We start from the raw sequence: 23,179 nt of genomic DNA on the forward strand, positions 1-23,179 counted from the left end.
TTTTTTTTTTTTTTTCCTTTTTTTTTAAATCTCCCATAATTATAATATAGAAATGTCTATGAACAAGAAATAGATATTTTTGTAGGTGGACAGGGATTTTCTAAAATACTGCTGTGAGCGAAGTGCACTCCAGGTTTTAAGCGTGAGCAGTCAGCTGTCAGCACTTGGGGACAGAGGTGAATATCCGAAGGCCGTGCATGCCCTTGATCTCTTCTTTCAGTGCCTGATTGACCATCTGGTGCTGCTGGACAGTCCTCTTCTCTTTAAATTCTTCTGATTCGATTTCTATTTCATACATCGCCCCGCAGCCTCCTGAGATGTCTGTGACTTGAATAGCTGTGGCTCGAGGAAACTTTTCTTTGAGAACCTGGGTCACTTTGAGTTCCCCTTCCGTCTGGGAGGCAAACATTCGCTGCGCACAGTGCCGCAGAGGGAGCCCATGCCTCCGTTCCCGGCGCCGCAGCCCGCGGTTCCAGATGTATTTCTTAATCATACTCCCACCATGTTTGCGTGGGTACCGGGCGGGGAGAGGCACTGCTTAACTACTTTTGTGAGAAACTCAAGTGCAGCTCGAGGCTCTGGTTCTGCCCACCCTAACCTAACTTGTCTGTCTACAGATCTACCAGGTCCTGTTCCTGCGAGGCCTGTCCCTGGTGGGCTGGTACCACAGCCACCCGCACAGCCCTGCAGTACCCTCCTTGCAGGACATCGACGCACAGATGGAGTACCAGTTGAGACTGCAAGGCTCCAGCAATGGCTTCCAGCCCTGCCTGGCCCTGCTGTGCTGTGAGCCCCATCCCCATCCCCCCCCCCCCCCCCCCCCCCCCCAGGCTCTGGGTTGGAGGATTTACCAGGCCAGGCCCTCTGAGCCCCCTTCTTCAACCTTTCACTGTTCCCACAGCCCCCTACTACTCTGGCAACCCAGGCCCTGAGTCCAAGATCTGCCCTTTCTGGGTGATGCCTCCCCCTGAGGTGAGCGAGCTGGAGGGATATGGATGAGAGTAGGCAAGGTGGGGTTGCGTGGATATGAGGGCATCAGGTGGGGTTGCACCTGGGCAGAGGTTTAAGGACTCTAGAGGATGTGCTGAGTCTGAGACAGGTGATTTCAGTTCTGGGTTGGATTGGGCACTTGTGCCTGTTTCTCCATCAAGCCCCAGGCAAGACCTCTCTGACTGGTCTCCACCCCTCCTAACAGCAAAGGCCCAGTGACTATGGAATCCCCATGGATGTAGAGATGGCGTATGTCCAAGATAGCTTCTTGACCAACGATGTTCTTCAGGAGATGGTGAGCAACCTGCAGGTAGCTGCCACTCCGGGGTTTTCCACTTGTTTGGTTTTTGAGATACCATCTCCCTATGTAGCCAAGCTTTCGATTATCCTGTCTCAGCTTTCTCAGTGCAGAGATGACAGGTTTGCCCCCACACCTGATTGGATGACCATTCTGTAACAGCTGTGTCTACTCAGATGTTTGTCATTCCTGAGGGCTCATGGGTGTGGCATCTTGGGATGAGGCTAGCCCACTGTCAGAGCAGGCCTGCCCTGTAGTCAATATGGATCTATCCCTGGCGGTTTTAGGAACTGCAGGGCCAAGAAAGCTCGAGCCAGGTGGGTTGTTCCTTGCCCTGCAGGTGATGCTGGTTGAGTTCTACAAGGGTGCCCCTGACCTGGTGAAGTTCCAAGAGGCCTGGAGCCCAGAGCATACCTACCTGGACAAGCTCAAGGTGAGGTGTGCACCTGTGGGGAGCACAAGGCCACATCCTAGTCTCAGGAGAGGTGGCAGGACCTAGGTGGCTGGGTGAGAGCACTTGCCAGACATGCAGGGGCCCAGGTTCCACCTGCAGCTGTGAGTGAATGTAAGCATGAGCCCTCCTGCTGACTAGTGGGTCTGTGTGTGGTGGGTGGTTTGAGCTGGACTGGTCCTTCTGGTGTGTGGAGTTGAATGCTCTGCCCAGGACAGTGCTCTACACTGTGCACTTCTCAGTCTCAACACAAACAGTGATGCTGGGTGTGGCACACATGTCAACCGGCACCCAAAGGCTTGTGCATGCGAGGTCTGTGTGTGAGTCTTCTTTTAGGCTAGGTTAGCTTGAGCTTCACAGCCAAGACCTTGATCCCCAAATCCAAGCCAAAAATATCTCGTAAGAGGAGGACCAAATCTTCAAAGTGGTCCCTGCCTAAGGCTGCACCAAAAGCGTGTCCTTGGGCTGTAGCCCCGGGAGGCCAGGGCTACGTGTCAGGAGCAGAGCCTGACCTCAGCCCTACTGTTGCAGATGTCCTTGGCCAGCAGGACCCCGAAGGACCAGGGCATGTGCCACGTGCTGGAGCAGGTCTGCAGTGTGCTCAAGCAGGGAAGCTGAGGCTGCATAGGCTTTGCTGTCCTGGGACAGGCTGGGTAATAAAGTCTCTGAGTGCCCACAGCACAAGCCTGTGGCTGGGGTGGGATGGCAGTTGTTGGGGCTTTTGCGGGGGAACAGGGCTTCCCTGAATGAAGATGGGACAGTGGCTATATAGAAAGAGATATTTAATACTTTTTTAAAAAAAAAAAAATTAGGAGTACAGTTCATTTCAGCACAGGCTGGAGCAGGACAGTATTGCCCATCCAGGGGACATGGGGTGTAGCCCCACGTGCCAGGGACAAGCCACAGGTTGTGGGGCAGCTGTAGAGAAGAATGTAATTGAGCCCAGGCTGAAGGCCTCCATTACTGGAACATGGCAGGGTGAGGCAGAGCTAGGTCTATGGCCAGCCTAGCCTGCTGGTTGAAAAAGGGACCTGCCAGCTGCCTGTGGTCAGCTGCAGTCACATGAATAAGTAGCAATGGAGCTGGCTCAAGGGAAGGTGCCAGGGACCTGGGAATGTCCATTCTTCAAGGCCTTTGTGCTTGGTCTTCAACAGAGCTGAGCTGGGTCTGTGGTCCCATGGGAAGTGTACACGTTTGTGCCTGTGCCCTTCTTCATGAGCAGCAGGTGCCAGGTGTCTCTGTGTGCTGAGCTGGGGAGCTGGCCAGCCTCTGCTTGCAGGCTGGGGATTCCAAGGACCTGCTTGCCTCTAGAGAGCCTGGAGAGGGGGCATGGGCCCATCGCCAGCAACGGGCTGGGAAGGGTTAAAACAGCTGGAAGCTGATACCACCAGGAAGGCAATAGAACCTCAGGGTGGGCCTTTCCGAGTCTTAGGATAGGGGGCCCCAGGGCTGAGGGAGTGGGGAGGAGTCCCCCCTGGAGGAACATTAGTGTTTCTAGAGCACCTTGGCATTAGACTGCTGCTGCACTGTGACTGGCAGCGGTGTGAAGGCCCAGTCACTGAGGCAGAGGCACCAGCACCTGCACGTAGCTGAGTGGGAAGAAGCCTGACTGGCCGTGCAGCATCCCCTCATACCAGTTCTCGTCGATCTGGTTGGTAAGCGTGATAAGGTCACCCTCACGGAAGCCCAACTCGCCATCATTCTCTGGCTCAAAGTCATAAAGCGCCTTGCAGCTTGGCTGGTCCAGGGGTGCTGGGGACAGGGGAGCGGTGTCAGTGCACTGCAGACAGGCTAGTGGCCAGGGTGGGAGTGGGGGTTATAGTAGTCCCTCCCACCCAACTTGGCAGTGACAACTTCCACCCCACCCCAGACACTCACGCATACTCTTGCTGGGCACCCTGATGGGCTTGTCTGCCGATCTAAATGATGAGGAGGCTGTTAATAGAGAGGAGGGCAGGTGTGAGTGGGGTGAACAGGCCTCGCTCCATCCCTGGCACCTTCTATGGGGGGGTTGCTACCTGTGATCTTAGGTGCTGGGGCACAGGGGAATCCCCCATTGGGCTGCTCCAGCTCTCCAAGCTCAAAGGGCTCCCGGGGCCGGGGCTTGAACTCCCGCTTGGGGCGTGAGGAGGCTTCCCGAACCCTGCAGGAACAGAAAACCCTGAGTACCCATATCCCCTCTTCTACTCTGCTGCTCCAGTACCTGGGCTGGCCCTAACCAAAGTCCCCCACCTCAAGTACCCAAACACTGCCAATCACCTCTGCCCTCAAAGCCACCCCCTGGGCAGTGATGCCCCTGGCCACTCAAGAAACTGCAGCCTGACACAGAAAGGCAGAGGATGTGGACCTGAGCTGCTGGCCCAGCTAACTCCCTTGTCTCCTCGCCTTCTAGCTCAGGCTACCACTGCCATTTCCCATAGTGCCCTGCTCCCTCCTGGGCCCTGACTGCTACAAACACACACAGCTCCAGGGATCCTTTAGACACAACCTAGCACCAGCTTGCCACAGCCTGTACATGGCCAGGCAAGTTGGGTGCGCTGTTCATGTTCATCAGCAGAGGGCGCGTAGCAGCCATGGGAGCTGCAGGAAGTGGGAGGGAAGACATACTCACCTGCGCTTCAGCTTGTCAGCCAGCTCCTCCAGGATCTGCACTGCCTGCCGGTGGTAATCCAGCTGGGCGTCCACCAGGGCCGAGAGCTGGCTCACCTGCTCTATCTGCAACAGGGGAAAAGCCAGATGACACGGCCACACCCTCATCCTGGAGGTTCAACAGCCCCTTCTCAGTAGGCAGCCCCATCTTCCTTATGGGATAGTGTCCTGGGTCCTAGGCCCCGAGTGACACGCACATCAGTCTCCAGGAGGTTGTGCATACTGGTCTCCGCCACCTCCTTGGACTCCTCGAACTTCTCTAGGGCCTGGCGCAGCTCCTCATCGGGGATCTTGCCCTGGCGCTTCTTCTTGTAGTCAAAGTCAAGACGGCGGCCCTCCAATTTCTTCAGGTGGTGCTGTGGGTACAGACACGTGATGGAGCAGTACAGCTGCGTAAGGGCACCCTCCCCACCTACCCAGGGACAGGACAGTACCTGGATCTCCTTCAGATCCTTGTCACACAGGTTCTGTAGTGGGTCAATGAAGTTCTGCTTGACCTCGATGTCCAGTGAGTCCTTCACCTCAGCCAGGCGCTTCATGGACTCACCTGCATCTAGCAGGGCATCACCTGCAGGGAGGGGTGGCTGTCATGGGCAGGACTTCCCTGAGTGACCCCCATACTAAGTCAAGCAAGCCAGAATATGGCCAACAAAGGACCCTCCTGCTAGGTTTCATTGGACATAGCTGCTGCCCCACTCACCCAACCCCTCAGCTGCCCCTCACCGAAGTTGGACTCTCCACCTAGTTCCTTGCCATGGCGAACCATGCACTCTCCCAACAGACCCTCTGACTGTGGGTAGCCAGGATTCTTCACTTGGCCCCGGATCTTGGATACGGTGTTCAGCATAGTCAGCTTGGCTCTCGAGGCTGTAAGAGGACAGATGGCCTAGGTGGGCTCCCAGGCGCCTCTCCATACTATACTGAGGCATACCCCAGATCAGGGTCCACATTTCCCTAACTGGCCAGTGGGCCAGGAGCCAAGAGGCTATCTCTAGATGCACTCCCAAGGACCTGGCATTTCACACAAGAGGGGACTAACTCCCATACATCCCTTGGGAAGAAGTCCTATCTACAGAGGCCAAAATGATCACAGCACTGTGGTCTGGGTTCCCGGAAATGGTCTCTACCTTCTCCATCTTCAGTGACTGTGCCCTGTCTCACTCTTGCCTGTGAAGACCTGGCCCTACTGCACACTGGCCCAGCAAGTCAGCAGAAGGGATCCTTGTGTGTGGAGGCCAGCAAAGAGTGGAACGGCCATTATCACTTCAGTTTAGGGGAAGTCTGAGGAATCAGACATGGTATTCTTCTTCCCACTGATCTAACCAGAGGCCCAGATCCTACCTGGGTTAGGCTGCAGATATTCTATGGTTCTGACCAGCACCTCTGCCACGGCCTTGCTGGTGACATCCACCTTCTGTGGAGAGAGCCACCGTGTTAGAGCCATTAAATGCAGAGGTGGAGCTGGGTGCAGGCTCTTCTGCCCTTTAGCACGAGTGGGGCCCACCAGCCCCACACCCCAGTCCAGTGTGGAATCCTACCTTTTCCATCTCTTTAAAGTCATCATCCAGTTTGGTCCCTTCGGCCCCACCAACCTTCTCGCTGACCAGCTGTTGGGTACAAGGAGAAAGGCACGTGAGGGCACAGGAGAAATCCCTGCTGGCTTGTGGGGGACAACTACTGTGCCTGTCAAGGGTGCAAACTCTGGGAAAGGCAGGCAGATGGGGTATCTGGGGAGGCCTGGAGAAGCCAACAGTGCTGAGGTGTGCTGTGACCCTGCACAGCACTGAGCACTGCCTCTGAGGGCCCAGGCTCATTACCCTGTGGGGACTGTTCTACCTGACCCTGTCACTTTGGCAGAGTCAAGAGCACAGGCCCCATGGCAGCTCAAGCTTTGTGGATGCTGCAGGCTTCAGGAGGCTACTGTGTACCTGAGTCCTTGGGCCTGCCACTGTGATGACATTGACACCTGATAAGGATGGCTCCTCAAGGAACCCAAAACTCAACTCACTTTGCAATCAGGAGCCTGGAGCAGAGTAGACAACAGCTGAGGCCTAAGCCCTGCTGGGCCTGGCAGAGAGCCCTGAGTGCCAAACAATGTGTGTCACCCCTCTGGGGCACAAGGCTCCAGTCTGCCCACCACAATCATCCTCACTCATCACACCCAAGCCCCTAGGACACACCAGCAGGGCAGCCACTGTCCAAGTCACCTCATGTGAGATGTGACAGGTCCACTACTAGCTATGGAGACAGAAGGCTCAGTAAGCACTCTGTGTGGTAGTTCTAGGGGGTCCTTGCTCAAAGGCTAAAGGCATGGAAACCCTACATGCAGAATGGCAAGCTGGCCTCCTGAGAGAAGGTACCAGTGTGGCTTTCAGATGCCATGGCCTTGGTGGTCCCGACTCTGAGCTGTTGCCTGATATGAGCAAGGATTTTGCAAGGTCTGTGTGGTGCCCCATGCTACAGGCAGGTAAGGACTTTATAGAGTAGCCTGAGAGAAAGTGACCAAAGACATCAGGAAGTGGGGTGACTGCAGGAGCGGGGAAGTGACCTCCCAATCCTGTGCTTTGAGTAGCCACCCATAGTGCTCTGAAGAAGGCTGCTAGTCTCTGGCTTGCCCTGTCCACTAGATAGGGCTGCCCATGAGGGTCCCCAGAGCCTATCTTAGATCTTCATATCTATGAAAGGCCCAGGACAGGCCCCACCAGGTGCATGGGTATTCCCAGGGAGCCCCACCAGCTTTCACAGTTTCAATTCTCCAGTCTGAGCAGAGGCAAGATATCACCAACCACAAGACCTGGCTCTTGTGGTAAATGCAGAAAAATGAGGCAGGGCCACAGCTTCTGGGGGGATAGCACCTGGGCCTGGGGACATGGCATCTTAAGAAAGGCAGCAAGGCAGGAAGAGGGGAGCCCAGAGCACACCTAGCTGCTCTCTTAATGGTCCCATCTCCTGTGTCCTGTGATCTGAGGACCCAGCCTCCCCAAAGCCCAAGAGCTCCACTGGGGCCCCACATCACTGGCCATGAGCAAGCTGCAACCCTCATACTCTGAGCCCTTTGCAAAGTCATATCCCTCCACAGCTCGTGGGGATATGACTGGCACAGGGGAAAACTGGGAAACTCAAACCACCCACACTGCAGAGCCAGAAGGCAGGGTGCAGCCTGTTTACAAGTCTGTGAGGGAACATCACAGCCTCCCACAGCACAGCAGGGTTGCATGGTAGCATGCAAACATCTAGGTTCTTGGCAGAAACCTGCCTGCCCTGCAGAGGTCACCATCCCTGCCAAGAGCTACCTTGCTGCAGTCCCCTTTGAGGTGCAAACTGGGTATTGCTCAGCTAAGTCCAGGGACCCTGGCAGGGCTGATGGGTATGTGGGCATCACTGCCCTAGCAGGATTGTGCTGGGGAACACTGGGGGACATGCCCAAAGCAATGCGTACTAAGACTGCTCCCACTTCTCTATGCGTACTAAGACTGCTCCCACTTCTCTGGCCAGCCTGTTTCCACAGATTTGTACCCTCTTAGAGTACAGGAAGCCAGTGGCCTGATCACTCATGTTGGGTCTGCCTAATATGGTCTCTGTTGACAATGTTGCTGTAAACCAGGCACCTGGGGTTGGGATGGAGTACACAATGGGGAGACTGGCTTCCCAATGGGATCACAGAGACTAGGGTGCTACTGGGTAGAGCCACTGCCCCATATTGTCAAACTAAGCAGAGACAGTATCTTTCAGAGCATGATACAGACCATCATGGCTGCATGGGACAGAGGAGTCATGAGGCATGTGACAGGATGTGTGACAGAGAAGCTAGGCAGAGGGGGGTTTCTGACAGGTCTATGGGGGCTGCTGCTGGGCAGTCACCCTTAAACAATCACATCCTTTTACTGTAACTTGGTAGCCATGGTGGGGTGGTGTTCAATCTGAGCAACGAAGATCATGTCACAAAAGGGAAGGAAGAGTGCCCAGTGGCTTCCTGCTGCATCCAGTTACAGTCATCCAGAGGGTCAAAGTGAGGCCCCACTGTGTGTGACTGAGCATGACAACTGTCTATGGATGGCCATGCTGTCCACTGAACACAAGCACCTATGCCTCACGCACTGCAGCTTCCACCTCCTTCTGCTGCTCTTCAGCATAGCCTTCAAAGACCAGGGGCTCAGCCTAGTTTGGGGCAGGCTGACAGAGGTGGGGGTCATCAAAAGCCCAGCTGCTCCAATTTACCAGTGTCCACACCATGACAGACCCATTATACATAGGACCCTGGGACCACCCACAGGGAGCCCATGTCAGCCTAGAGAACACAGGACATGGAGGCTGGCTAGAAACGATATATGGAGGCTAGTGAGGTGTTGGGAGCCGTGCCAGGCCCCTGTGATCACAGTTCACAGATGGAGAAAGTGAGAGCACACAGCCCAGCCTTCTGTCCTTGCTACAGCAGGCCCTGGCTATCTACCATTTGAGGACCTCAAGGTTGGAGTTGCTGTCACCCTTCCTTCTTAGTTTACATCCCAGTCCTTCCTGCTTAGCAGAGCTGATGGAGCTCCACATGCCCAAGCCTAGCTTGTTCCGTTCCTGATACCTGGCTCCTGCTGGGAAGTCATCGTGGGCAGAGCAGGCATACTGAACAGCACACTGGACTCTCCAGAAAAGAAAGGGGTCCTGACCCTATTGTCCTCCTAAGTCAGGAGTCTCCAGTTCCCCAGTGTCACATGATGAAGGCCAGATTCTGACCCCTTGGGTAAGGCTCATCTGCAAGCTGTTGAGTCTCCTGCTTACATGCTAATATAGGAGGGACCATGCAAAAAGGTGGCCAGCCACTGCCCCATGAAGTGACATGGCATGTCCTGGAGCCAGACAAAGGCCTCCACTGCTCCAAACAGCAATACCAGGATGTGGGGTGAACAGGGTGTCAACAGGAGCCACCACTGTGTGCAGGGAGGCACCATGGGCTCTTATCACACATCACAGGCTCTCGTAAAGAATTGGAATTTGCTGGTTGTGCAAGCCACTGCCTCCTTTTGTGACAGCAGTCATGAACTTCCTCTGGCCTACCAGGAAGCTCAACAGGACCCTGTGTGCCACCAGGGCGTGGTGCTTCCCCAGAAGAGCCTTGATGAGAAGCAGTGGTACCAGTGATCACTCAGATTTCCCCGTGGAAACCACTAAGGAGGTGTCCCCATGACCAGATTGGGCCCCCAGAGGCACATGAAAAGGACTGTCCTGTGTGGTAGGCTGAGGCTCATGTGAGAACTGAGCTCTGGGAGCCACAGGCTATGGGCTCTCAGCTGAAGGTGTCATTAAGTCATGGGCTATATCAGAATGTTCCAAACCTCTCATGTTGTCCCTAGACTCAGGGACATGCCAGCTGAAAGAGGCTGGCAGCTAGCTGGTGCCAGATCAGCCAAACCTTGCTAAAGTCTTCTTCCCTGACCCTGTCACAAGTCAGACACACCTTGCCTTGCTAAGACAGTCTAGGGTCTCAATTCTGGCTGAGACAGCAGAAATCGGCACACAGCCTGGTCACTGCCATCACTTCCTATTTGTCTCCCAAGACTTTCCATAGTGCATCCTAACTCTGTTTCCTTTATGTCTATGCTGATGGGAAAGCGCCCAGGATACAGGCCAGGCTCTTGGCCAATTTAGCTTCTCATGTCAGGTGAGGCAGGAAGGCTGTGCCTTACATGCTGTGAAATCAACTTCAGATGAAAACTTATATTAAAGAAAGAAAAGGAAGGAAGGAAAGAAGGAAGAAAATCTAAGCCACAAACAAATGAGGCCCCAGTCCCCACAGAGCCTCTGAAGGACAGTCCCAGGGATGCTACTCACCCAAAGGGCTACGCAGCCTGCTCCACACAGGCCTAGGAACAAGGAAGAGTTTCATGAATACAGGACTGACAAGAAGGCCTGCCTACCACCCAGGAGGCAGTGCCCAGTGACCCCTGCATGGCCCTGGGAGCATGGGCTAGTACCCCGTGGGTGATAAAAGTTGAGCCCCCTCATGTAGACAAATCAGGGGGACAGATCTAAGGGCCCCAAGACCCCACCCCTCCCATCCCCTAGTCCGGGCTGTCTTGTCTGTTGGAATCCACCCTGCATTCATGCAACTCTCTCCAGCTGCACACTGCTGCCTTGGAAGCAGCAGGAGTTGAGGCTGTCATCCAGTTCCCAGCATTCTGCCTCAGCCTGACCACAGCCACCTCCCCCACCATGGCAGAAGGTCCTGGAAAGTCTGAGCAAGCTAGGCAGAATCTTGCTCTGCACCCTAGGGACCTAGCTCTGGTGGTTGGGTGGGGCTGTGCCACAGAATACAAAAGTGGGAATGACAGGTTTCTTTGAAGGACAAGTAGGATGGCCCAAACCTGCTAGGCCACCAGGATGACAGCTCAGCCTCCCAAAGCTGTAATTTGCACCTGTCACACCAGACCTGGGTGTCAACTGACACATGGACAGGTCAGGGAGACCAGGTTCTACAATCCAGTGTACTGCTCAGTATGCCTGCTCTGCCCACGATGACTCCTCAGCAGGAGCCAGGTATCAGGAATGGAACAAGCTAGGCTTGGGCATGTGGGGCTCCACAGCTCTGCAAAGCAGGAAGGGCTAGGGTGAGCAAGGGTGACGGTGACATTCCCATGCTGGGGGTCTGCTGACCCCTCTGTGCATGTTGTGTTAGATGACATCGTCCCCTGCAGAAGAGACCATGAGCACTGGGCATTTGTTGAGATAGTATGTATTAAGATAACAGACAAATGAATGGCCTCACCCTCAGTGTGTCAATGCCAAGTCACCTAGGTCTGGTGACGGGTGACAGGGAGCCTGTCAGGGTAGAAGCCTGGGGAAGGGGAAGGACAGCACATTCCTGGCATCACACAGCCCTGAGTGAGCAGCACCTCAGCAGCCACAGTTGCCTGGCCACTCAGGCCCATAGGGGCCACTCCTGAGGCTGAGAGGCTGCAGGGAGACCTCTCTAAGAAGGACTGTGGTGGGCGTGGTAGTACACAAATGTCATTCCAGCACTCAGGAGGGAAGCAGGAGGAGCAGCAGGAATTCAAGACCATCTTTCCCCACGCAGTGAGTTTTGAGGTCAGCCTGATTTGAAAGCACAAAGCAGAGGCTGGACAGATGGCTCAGTGGTTGAGAGCACTGACTGCTATTCTAGAGGTCCTGAGTTCAATTCCCAGCAACCACACGGTGGCTGACAACCATCTTTAATGAGACCTGATGCCCTCTTCTGGTGTGTCTAAAGACAGCTACAGTGGACTCACATACATAAAATAAGTAAGTAAATCTTTAAGAAAGAAAGAAAGAAAGAAAGAAAGAGAGAGAGAAAGAAAGGAAGAAAGAAAGAAAGGAAGGAAGGAAGGGGGAGAGAGAGAGAGAGAAAGAGAGAGAGAGAGAGAGAAAGCAAGCACAAAGCAGGCCCTGGAACACAGTGGTGGCGCACTTGCCTCACCAGGCCGATCAAGGCTCACGTGTGCTCACTCACCAACAGCACCCCAGAACTTAGGCACAGTTTCAGGCCAATCTGAGCCACAGACACTGCCTCCAAAATGAATGAATGAATGAATGAATGAATGAATGAAAAATTAAAAAAAAGAAAAGGAAGGGAAAGCCTCTCCTACACCATGCTAAGCTTCAGATGCTAGTGACACCCACCCTCACATCTCAGGGTAGAGAGTGGACTGTGTGTATCCTATCAACTGTAGCAGTGATAGCTGGGCTACCATGCCATGGTAGTAGGGATGGAGGAGGCTGGGAAACCCGCTGTCCCCACAGTGGCCACCTCATCCTTTCATGGCTCACCTCAGAAGTGAGGCTGGGACATGGCTACCCCAAGGACACTGAGCACTGATGGATGCAGTGCCAACTCCTTTTAGTGTTCACAGGACCTTTGGTCTTGAGTTTATGGAGTAAAATGCACACAACCCAAGCCTGGCCCCTCCCCTGTGTCAGCAAGTATAACACTAAGGATGTAATACTGCCCAGCTTCAGTCCAGAGTGACTGCCCTCAGTCTCAACTGCACACCATCATTATGTTTGGGTGACATCTATGCTTATTGCCCTCTTCTTCCCACATCTGAATTCCAGTGGCCATGTGCTCTGTGAGTCACTCATACCTCCCTACAGAGGCTGCCCATTACTGGCCTTGTCAGTCAGACAGCACTGTACATATTTGGGATGCTTGGGTGCTTGTCAAGACACTGGCTAGTTAGAGCCACCCTGTCTAGGTGTTGCTGGTCTTACAGTAACTATTATTTTTGTCTGTAAGGTTCAAGAGGGAAAAGAGATGGTTGACCTAAGCACAAACAAACCAGCAGGTCATAGGAGGGGCTTAGGCCCGACTGGGAGGGAGGAGTGGGCACCTGTGTGGAAATAGCCAGACAAGAGGGATGCCAGTGGCCTGTCAGATAAGCAAGAGGAAGCCGGCATGGGACATAGTCCCATTAAAACTGCCAACACGTTCCTCAGGAGAGCATATGAAACTAGTCTCAGGGGTGCCCTACCTTCCTGCAACCCATGCCCTTAAGACACTGTGAGCTCCAGAGGCACTGCAGGAAGGAGTTAATAAGGATTATGGAGTGCAGGACACCCACAGGGTTAACCTGGTCAATGTGTTTTGTGCATAAACCTGGACATATTGCCAGCTTCCCGAATGAACATTCAGCAGTGCCTGTGACCAGTGATTTATTCTCAGTGCCCAGGGGACAAGTGTACAGAGCTGAAGGTTGGGTCTGCAGAGCATAGAAGAGCCTTCAGTCAGTAACAAGGGCTAGGGCTCAGAATACTGGCTTCCATTCTCTAAAGGCCCAGATACTGGTCCTGGTCCTTAGAGCTACGAGTGTGCCCTTGTTAGGAACTGTGGGATCCCTAAAGCAAAAAGGCCTATGACAGAGACTAAAACCTCCTAACTGAGCCAGAACAAACCTCTCTCGGCAAAACTGCCTCTCCCAGGCATATGGTTACAGTGACTGAAGGCAGAGTGAAGATGACTTTCAGAGGCCAGGTCTCACTCAACACATCTCTCAAGTCACCAGTGCAGGGCCCTTAATTTGGAACGACACTGGACTACTTCAGTTACAACCAACAGCAGCACACCAGCATCCTGAGAGAGCTCAGCTTCTGTGGCCTGTGAGGCTTATATTTCCTCATCCTGGGACACAAGAGCACATGAGCACCATACTCAGGGATCAGCCTGAAAAGCACATGCACTGACTAAAGCCCGCGAGTGTGGAGGCGTGGAGGCTTCGAGGCTGCGGGGTCACTTGGTGAGAGGCTTGGGGAGCTGGGACCAGAAGTAGCATGGCATCCTTTGATCCCACTAGGAACACAGGCCCAGGAGCCAGCTCTGTTGAGAGTGCTGATCCTGGGAAGGCAGATGAGCTAGGAAGTGTAGAGGCTGAGTGGCAAGAGTTCAAGTGATGGCCATAGCCAAGCACAGGAGCCAGATGGGTCTCTGGCTTCAGATTCATGGTGATCCTCCTGCCTCTGTCTCCTGAGTGCCAGGACCCATGCTTAGGCCAGCAGCCCTGGTTCTCAGAGCACAGGACTGACCATAGGCCTGGGAGCCTCCCAAGCTTTTTGTGGTTCGCCAGCTTGGGCAACACAACAGGGTGGCTGAAATATCACCCTCCACAAGGGTTCAAACATACTGCACCGGTGGCTCTGGGCCTGGACAGGGTCACACCGATGGAATAACCTGGTTATTTTCCAGGCTAGGATCACAGATACCGATATGGTCACAGCAAGCAGGCAGGGCTCTCAGCCAGGGCACCTGCCCAAGGGTCGGCCACACGATGACCATGTACTGCCCCACTGCATAAACAGCGAGACTTAGAGGTATCGTACCCCTCTGCTAGGACAAATGACAGATGAAATGGTAAAAGCATCTGAGTTCACAGACAGCTCATTCACAAAGCAGATTTCCAACCACCACATATGGATAACTGGGTCATCATCTGCCACCTCCTGCTGACAGTGCCCCATGCCATCTCAAGGTCCCTAACTAACAGGACTTATTCTAGATGTCATCAGAAACAGCTTGTGCCTTACACTGAGGAAGGGAGGTGACCCCTGTATCCTACAATCCTGGAGTACACAGGCCACGTACAGCTTGCCACTCTGCTGGCTCTGAAGAACAGAGGCAGCACTAGCGGTTAGTGTGCATGAACACAGGCATAGCCTGTTCCTCTGGTGAGGGTGGAATGGAGCCTCTCTGCAAGGGTCTCAGAGAGCGTCTCTACTCACAGCTGGCTGAGCCCTAACAGCAGCGACATCACATACTGTCCTGCTGACAGCCAGCAGGACTGGACTGCAGTTGATTCCTGCTGGCCATGGTGATGTCTGGACACTCCTTAAGACAGTTGCCAGCAGAAGCCACTGGCTGCCAACCCTTCCTCCAGGCCCCTACAACCTCACTCCAAATCCTCAGGTCTTCAATTGTCTTCAGACTCAGTCTCAAACCTGCAGAACCCTAATTTCCCTGAGACCATGGGGAAGCTGTGGTGTTAGATACCAGGGAGTTAAGATGAAACTGCCAAGGGCCAGGTGACTCCCAGAGGTGGTGTGGGGACAACACTGTTCCTATGATGATCCTTTGACTGTTACAGAAGACCAGGGGAAACTCCTGGGTGGGTATGAGTGAGCTTTGCACACTTCTCCAACCTGCCACACTGGGGCACCCACTGTGAACCAGAGAATTTACTCTTTACTCTCTCCCTAGGGTATCTGAAACTCCACTTACCTAATCATGGCACGCAAAAACACCAAGACTCCCCTCCCACCTTTTGTTCCACGGTTATGGTGATGGAGCCAGAGCCCCTGCCCATACAGGGAAGGGGCTTTACCCCTAGGCCACGCCCCCAGCCACTCACTGGGGACTTTGGAGGTAGGGGCTCTGCCACTATGTCACACCCTGGAAGAATCCATTAAAGGCAGATTTAAAATGGAGCTTTAGGCTAGACATGGTGGTGAACAGCTGTGACCTCAGGACTTGGGAAGCTGGAACAGGACTGTGAATTCAAGTTAGGCTGGATTAGAGTAAGACTGTCTGAAAAGGAAATAACTAAAGCACTTCCTGTGAAGAGTAGTCAGGTTACGGAGTGAGCAGGCGGCTGGTGAGGCTCCTGAGCTCCTCCTGCACAGGTTCATGAGTGCTGGTGGGCAAGCTGGGGAACGGCAACTGGAGTCACACTCAGTGCTGGGATAGGGGATGAGGGTGTGGGAGTGGTGGGTGCTGAGGAATGGCTCAGACAGAATGGGAGGTCAGGAGGGACCTAAAGGACAAGGTGGTTACAGATACTCCATAGGGAGTGGCAGGCAGTGTAACTACATGCAAGTGCATGAGACGCAGCCAAGCCACCTGGACAAAGTGAAGTAGGTCTCTGGGCTAGAGGTGATCCAACTCATGGAGACCTAAGCCAAGGTGTGTGGAGACTGCTGTTTCCCAGCAGGGTGGCCTAGCTCTTCCGGGGAGAAAGGCAGCCTGGCTGTTCCTAGTCTGCTCTGTCAGCTCTGGGTCACAGTTGCTCCTGTGACACTCTGTAGTCTCCTATGGCCTAGCCTAGCAAGCCTCTCTCCTGAGTCCTAGAGATACATCCTAAGACCAGAGGGCTATATAATTTCTCTGTAAGACCAGTCAGACTTAGCTGGGCATGGTGGCGCACACCTTTAATCCCAGCTCTTAAGAGGCAGAGGCAGGTGGATTTCTGAGTTCAAGGCCAGTCTGGTCTACAGAGTGAATTCCAGGACAGCCAGGGCTACACAGAGAAACCCTGTCTCAAAAAAACAAAAACAAAACAAAACAAACAAACAAAAAAACCAGTCAGACTTGCTCCTGGCCAAGTTTCAAAGGACCCAAGAGCTACCCAGTTCTCTCAAGTACTTCGTGATCCTAAGAAGTCAGGCCAGGGACACTGTGGGAGGCCACAGAGCAGACGCCCCATTCTTAGCTTTGAGCAGAAGGCCACTTTGGTGATGTCTGTCAGCTGGTGCCAAAAGCTTGTATTGGCATAGCCAGCCTCTAGGAGCATGCTGAGCAATACCAGAGAACACTGGATGCCATGAGGGTGAGACTGAAGTGCTGGGTGTTCATGGGCAGAGGGCTGCCCTCCAACAAGCGCTGAGACGCCAGAGAGACAAGGTAGATGGAAGGAGGGTGAGGACCAGGCAGGGCAAGGTGCGAGATGCATAGAGTCACCACAGAGAGGTAGGGTAGAGCATAACACGGCTTGGGTAGGGTGTGGGCAGAGCTGTGAAGACTGGTCTGATGGTATGTAGAATACCTACCCCTACCCCCAGTGTGACCCTTCAGAGCTCTTGGCAGAGATCTGAGAGGTTCCTGATACTAGGGGGACAACTTAGCCTGGACCACAGAAGCCTTGGGACCCATCTGCTTTCTCACTGACATGTCCTTCAACCTTGAGCGGCTACACAGGTGGGCACATTTTCCATGTAAGCCAGAACCCAGTTCAGCCCGGGAACAATTTCCACTCATGACCCAGGACAAGGCAACAGGGAACCTGTTACTGTGCCACCCTGAAATGCTGAGAAGTATGTTGGTCCTCAAGGGTCAGCCACTCTCACCACACACGGAGGGGTAGGGGGAGAAACAGCAGGGAAGGAACCCCGGCTATGGGAGTACTCCAGAGAGGTCTGCTGGCAGGTGCTGAGTCAGGGCCTGGGAGGAAGCCACAGCTGTGGTCTAAAAGTGCTTGGGAAGTGTCTCATGACCCCCTTGGCATAAATCAGCAGGTTTTCTAGGAGTTGAACGGAAAAGGAAGATGAGGCATCCTGCAAGCTGCATGCAAGGCCTGCAGAGGGCAGGAAGAGGGAACAGAGGCCCCTACCTAGGCAGCAGGGCTAACCCCCAGCAGAGAGAAACTCAACAGGGCAGCTACAGTTCTTCTCTCTCTGGTTTTCCAGGGAGAGCTCAAAAAAGGGCCAGACAGTGGCAGCTCAGCCTATTATACATCCATACAGCTCTGATGCCAGCATTTGAAAAAGTCAAGGCAGGAGGATGGCCTTGGTTTGGGTTTGTTGTTAGTCTAGGTGATAGACTGAGACCCCATCTCATAAACAAACTTCTTAGAGAAATAGAAATAAGTAAGCAGGGAATGGGGTGGCTCAGTTGGTACGGCCCCTGCTGCACTGACTCTTGGCTCCCATGTGAAGAGCTGGATGTAAGAAGGAGACAAGCAATCCCAGTACTACTGGATACAGGGGAACCCCTGGGCTGCCAGGCTAGTCTAAGTGATGAGTCCCAGGCCCCAGTGTCGAATGCTACCTGAGGGACAACACCTGAGGTTGACCCCCACAATAAACATATAAAATGGCTTGGAAAGCCAGGCGTGGAGGCGCATGCCTTTAATCCCAGCACTTGGGAGGCAGAAGCAGGTGGATTTCTGAGTTCAAGGCCAGCCTGGTCTACAAAGTGAGTTCCAGGACAACCAGGGCTATACAGAGAAACCCTGTCTCGAAAAACAAATAAATAAATAAATAAATAAATAAATAAATAAATAAATAAATGGCTTGGAGCTGGAGTTGGGGGTGTCAAGCCTAGGCCTGGTTCCATGCCCCACCCCCCCACAAAGCACTCCTATGGCCTCTCAAATCCCACTGGGGAAGTGGGTTGTGGAGTGGCAGAGAGGGTGTAGCTGTGTCCTGGGTCTCTGTGTGAAAGGCTATTTTTGGTGGAAGGGAATGGACACACACGCAGACATATGCAGGTGTACTGCATGCATGCATATGTAACAGGAGCCTCTCTGGAAGAGCCCTCACTGAAGCACAGGAGGATGGACGGGTACTAACAAGAGAGGTGGGCCAACAGGACTTCGGTGGTAGGGTTTACAAACAAGATGTGACAATCCTCATAGACTGCTGTGAAGCCCAGGCTGGAGCTGCTCAGACTGTCTAGGAATGGGGGTGGTAGGAGGGTGCCTAGCATACCTACATAAATGACTAGTTGGGTGCTGGAGTCCAGACTTCTGACTCAGATAGACTTTCAGCTTACAGATTAAACGTGGCCTCATGTGGAGGAAATCAAAGCAGAGGCTGAGGTGTAGCTCAGGACTCAGCTGTACCCATCTCCAGAGGAGAAGCACCAAACACATCCCCAAGCTACAGAGTCCCCAGTCTGCAGCCCCTCCTAGCCCTCAGGCCTCATGGGAAGTTAGGGCTTCTGCAGCAGGCTGGGACACAAGCAGCTCCAACACAGCTGGAAGTCTTAGGCACTGCGCTGGGGGCAGGGCACTCACCAAGCACTTGCCTGTTACTTGGTAGGCACTGGGCAGTCTCTAGAAACACACACACACACACACACATAGACAGACAGACACACACACACACACACACACACACACACACACTGGGCAGTCTCTAAAAACACACTCACACATACACAGAGTCAATGGAAAATGCACTTGGTAATTTTCTTTTTCCTAGCTCTGACCAAACAATCTTTCTTTTCAAATTCTCCCTTTCTGTCAGGCAAAAAAGGAGTTAAAGGGGGGTGGGGTGGGGGGTAGGGGCTGCATTCCAGGCAGCCATGAGCACCATTCTTAGTTATACTCCATCTCCATGCCGCTACAGAATGATCAGAAAACCAGCCAGCTCAAGCTAGCAGTCAAGACACTCAAACAAACTTCTGAACCTCAGGCCACTTCCATCTGCACCCAGACTTCCTCAGAACCCACACAGGAGGGTGTGCAAGGAGTCAGAGGGGACCACAGCTAGAAGACCTGTGCTGCCTGAGCCACCATCCTTCCACTTCCCCACCTGTAACAAGCGAAACTTCCAACTTCCCTCACAACCCAAGCTCAGTTTATACATGACTTGCAAGGCTCGGCTGGGTAATGAGCTGGGGACCTGTGGGGTCTGGATGGGGCGCTGGGGTGGTGGTGGGGAGCACAAGTTGTTGAAGCTTACTTGGAGCCCAGGTGCCTGCCCAGCTCCATCCATACCATGCCTTGGCACCCCTGAACCTCTTTTGCCTTTCTGAGTCAGGGGCTCATGCTGACCTCAAACACACCATGTAGCTGAACTCCTGACCTGGTGTGTATGGAGCTGAGAACGGAGCCCAGGGCTCCTTTACAGGCTCAGTGACTGTTCTACCTACTGAGCCCCAGCCTCTCCTGCCTGTTTCTCTCTCTCTCTCTCTCTCTCTCTCTCTCTCTCTCTCTCTCTCTTTTTTTTCTTTTTTTTTCTTTACAGGTAAGCTTTCACTATGTAGCCCAGGCTGGCCTAGAACCCACAACCCTTCTGACTTTCTAGTACACTGGGATTACAGGTATGCCCTGACATACTGGCTTGTGGTTTCTCTTTCTTATGAGAAAGATAATCTGGGGACCTAGGAATCAACCAGAGAGGTGTTACTTGGAGAAAAGAGACCCAGGAGGGAGGGACCCAAGTGAAAGAGTAGAATGTTGAGAACCTGGAAAACTTCTGCAAGAGGCTGGGCCATAGGCCATCTGTGTGCAACTCTTGAGAGCTCGCTCAGAGATCTTTGGGACAGGGCCTTGGAATGTCTAAACAGTAAATTGATTCTCACCTGAGCTGAGCTTTGCAGGTTTGTAGGCAAGTGGGATGGGTGGCCCTCCAAGTGGGAAAGAGTCTAGTGGCTGCCTATGAGTCCCTGACAGGACCTGCTGGGACTCAGCAGGGGAGGGACCTCCGGGAACTCCATCTGAGGGATGTGGGGCCACTGGCATTCAAACAGAAGGACAGCCACAGAACCCAGGCTGGCATCACAGCCTAAGGAGTTCAGGCACTGGAGGTCTCTTGCCTACTGCATAAGGTCCTACCACATCAACTCCATCTAGCCTCCCTATGAGGTCCACAGATAGAGCTCAGATGTCTTTATCCTTAGGCAACTGCTAGGCCCTTCCTTCTTTTCAGCCCTTGGGTGACAGCACCAGCTGGCTGCTTCCTCTGGCTGGGCCTCTCCAGACTGTGGGGAAAACCTTTCTCACAGGCATGGCCCAAGCAATTCCTTACACTGTTGCTCATCTCTCTGTGGAATCTACTAGAGCCAGCTCCACACCCAGGATTCTCGGACTGTACTGCACAGCCACAGGATTAGCACATCTGGGGCTTCTTGGAACAGAAACCGGGCAACAAACTACGTGTTCACAGACAGAGTGGCAGGCTCTGAAGTACTTGTTTGAATGGGGTTTCACTACATACCCTTGGAACTAACACTATATACCAGGCTGGCCCTCAACTTGTAACAAAAGCAGGGCTTCCTGTGTGGTAGGCAAGTACTCTACCAACTGTGCTACACACCCAGATCTGTTGTTGTTTTGAGATATGAGAGTTCTTACTTTGAAGCCCAGAGCCCGGGTCCTATCCTGTCCTCTGCATTCCGAGAGCTATTCAGGAGTTCGAGAAGGGGAGCCAGCTGCTCCAACACTGGTGGGGTCTGGCCTCTGAGCTGAGTGAGACTAGCACTGGAAGGGATGCATAGACAGAAGACAGCCTCCTCCAGCCACACTAGCACCAACCCTGGTGACCTCTAGGGTATCAGACATAGCAGCCAGGCTGGCTCCACAGGCTTCACTTGGAACTCACTTGGCTTTTGATCCTCCTGCCTCAGCGGCCAGAGGGCCTGGAGTTACAGGCTTGCCAGGCTTTCCAGCAGTGTCCCATGTAAAATGCATGTCAAGCTGAGGTCATGGCTCAGGGTAGAGCTGTTGCCAGTGTGGTTGAGGTCCCGGGTTCCAACCCTAGCAAACATTCGTCAAACGAGAGAGAAAGAGAGAGAGAGAGAGAGAGAGAGAGAGCGCACACAATCCATCTAACAACCTGAAGGAGGAACAGGCAGAAGAAAAGAAACCCAAAACAGACAGCAGAAAACTCAGTCACGAATTTCTGGCCACTGAGGCTTGGTGACAAATGTCTGTAACTCAGCACCGGGAGGCAGAGGCGGGAGAATAATGACTATGAGGCCACTCTGGCCTGACTGAGACAGAGATGAGACATCAAGAGTTTTCTCAAGCAGAAACCTGGAAGACATAATCTAGTCCCAGCACGGACAGAGCTGAGGGAACAGGCTCACTTGAGCCTGTTCAAGGCAAATATAAAACCTTCAACACACAAAGGTATCCTGTCATCCCAGCGCCTGAGAGGCAGGAAGATGGAAAATTCTGGGCCAGCCTGGACTACGAGCAAAACTTTGCCTCAAAACCCCCCCCAAAAGTTCCAGAGGGACATTACATTATAGGATGTCTGAATGGAGCGCCTGCCTGCCTGCCTGGGGTAGGGTTCTTAATGTTTATACAACGGAGGCCAGGATGCCCACCCTACACAACTCCTGAATGTCAACACAACCAGAAAGGAGAATTTCAGTTCAGAGTCATGATCGGATCGATTAAACACTGAACCCAAACCACCAAGTACCCAGGAATCTATAGTATGGTATAGCCAACAAAAATGTATCTTTCAAAGAAGCATACATATGTTTTAGAAATAGGCACATACACCTGACACATTTTGTAAACTGCAGAAGCCTGGAAAATTACTTTTCACTGTCTCTTTTCAACTTGGCACAGTGTCTACCAAGAGATTTTTCTTTCATTTTTGAGACAGGGTCTCCTTATGTTATGTAATCCTGGCTGGCCTCAAACTCAGAGATCTGCTTACCTGACTGCCTCAAGTGTGCAGGGATTAATGATGCATAACACCTAGTGAGTGATAATGTTTGTTTTTGTTTTTTTAGGTTTTTTTTTTTTTTTCAATCCGTCTTACAGACATCGGAAAGGGAAAAGAAGAATGGGACGCTGATTATTTTTTAAGCCCTGTGTGGACTTGGTAAAAGTGTCCATCAAGGTTTTTTTGGATATCAACCTAGACAAACATTTTCTGTGGCCTGAGGCTATGTGGTGAGAGTCTCGAAAGCATAGCCTGGAGACTTGGAGGGGGTCTTGCCTTCCATGCTGCGGTCCCAGGAATCGAGCTTACGTTGTAAAGCCTGGCGGTAAGCCCCTCTCGATGAAGCTCTCTCGCCAGCCCTCCAGAGCTTTCTGAAAGCCGCCTAGACGCACACACCCGCTGTCCCTCTTCAAAGCACGGGACCCGGTCTCCCCTTCCCCGCTAGCCCAGGGGAAGCCAGCTCGGCTCCTCTGCGGTCCCCAAAGGCAGGCCCGAGCCCAGATCGCCTGGCCTCGCCTCACCTGGCTCGCCTTGTAGAACTGCTTCTTTAGCCCTGCCACCGACATGCCGCCTGCCGCCGTCAGGCCTCCCGCTCGAACTCTGGTTTCCGCCGGCGCCGCCGAACCGACTTCTTTCCTCCGCGCGCAGGCCGGCGCCGCCACCGCCAAATCAGCTTGCCAGCTCTGCGCCCCCGCCCCGAAGCCACCTCGGCCGGCTAGCGCGCACGCGCGGCCGGGATATTACATGGCAACCGCACACTTCCTGTGACGCCCCCATATCGCCTCACCCCACCCTACAACGGCATCTGCGCGCGCTCCGCCTCTCTGCGCGTGCGCGCCCTCTGGAGGACAGAGAGAGCATTGTCGCGGGAGGGACGGCGGAAACCCTCCCACACCAACGAGATGAGAGGGCGCCTAGAGAGGCCAGAAATCTGTGTACGTGTGCGCGTGCTGCAGCTCCCTCTAGAGTCCAGTAGTAGATATAAAGTCAAAAGTCAGTTTTAATTAATTATTTTATTTGTGCGTGGAGAAAGCGGAGCGGAATTTGCCAGCGAGAGTGTTATAAAGACAAAGCGAGGTAAAATGGAATGTCTTAGGGGCTAGAGGAACGGATGGTTCTCCAGGTAAAAGTGCTTGCTTCCCTGGCTGACATCG

At 53.4% G+C, this 23,179-nt stretch overlaps 2 protein-coding genes and 1 pseudogene across 3 annotated transcripts in view; 1 reads left to right on the plus strand and 2 right to left on the minus strand.

Moving 5' to 3' along the window:
- Mpnd (MPN domain containing) overlaps positions 1 to 2,534 on the plus strand; it is a 7,798-nt gene extending 5,264 nt beyond the window's left edge. The window contains exons 9-13 of the mRNA XM_021186372.1: positions 618 to 786; positions 902 to 972; positions 1,196 to 1,285; positions 1,629 to 1,721; positions 2,271 to 2,534. Coding sequence (XP_021042031.1) covers positions 618 to 786; positions 902 to 972; positions 1,196 to 1,285; positions 1,629 to 1,721; positions 2,271 to 2,357 — 510 coding nt within the window. The 3' untranslated portion in view covers positions 2,358 to 2,534. The remainder of the gene's footprint in view (positions 1 to 617; positions 787 to 901; positions 973 to 1,195; positions 1,286 to 1,628; positions 1,722 to 2,270) is intronic.
- Positions 147 to 602, minus strand: LOC110283885 (annotated as a pseudogene). The gene has a single exon (XR_002376886.2). The product of XR_002376886.2 is annotated as a bolA-like protein 3 pseudogene (transcript).
- Positions 2,505 to 22,763, minus strand: Sh3gl1 (SH3 domain containing GRB2 like 1, endophilin A2). The gene is made up of 10 exons (XM_021186373.1): positions 22,547 to 22,763; positions 5,927 to 5,995; positions 5,730 to 5,802; positions 5,112 to 5,255; positions 4,823 to 4,956; positions 4,586 to 4,744; positions 4,351 to 4,454; positions 3,758 to 3,882; positions 3,618 to 3,674; positions 2,505 to 3,491 (listed from the first exon to the last, which is right to left on the minus strand). The coding sequence occupies exons 1-10, from the start codon at positions 22,589 to 22,591 to the stop codon at positions 3,295 to 3,297; spliced, it is 1,107 nt and encodes a 368-aa protein (XP_021042032.1). The 5' UTR covers positions 22,592 to 22,763; the 3' UTR covers positions 2,505 to 3,294.
- Between the last annotated feature and the right edge of the window lie 416 nt (positions 22,764 to 23,179).

The sequence above is a fragment of the Mus caroli genome, chromosome 17, assembly GCF_900094665.2.
Source record: "Mus caroli chromosome 17, CAROLI_EIJ_v1.1, whole genome shotgun sequence".
Classification (NCBI taxonomy): Eukaryota; Metazoa; Chordata; class Mammalia; order Rodentia; family Muridae; genus Mus; species Mus caroli.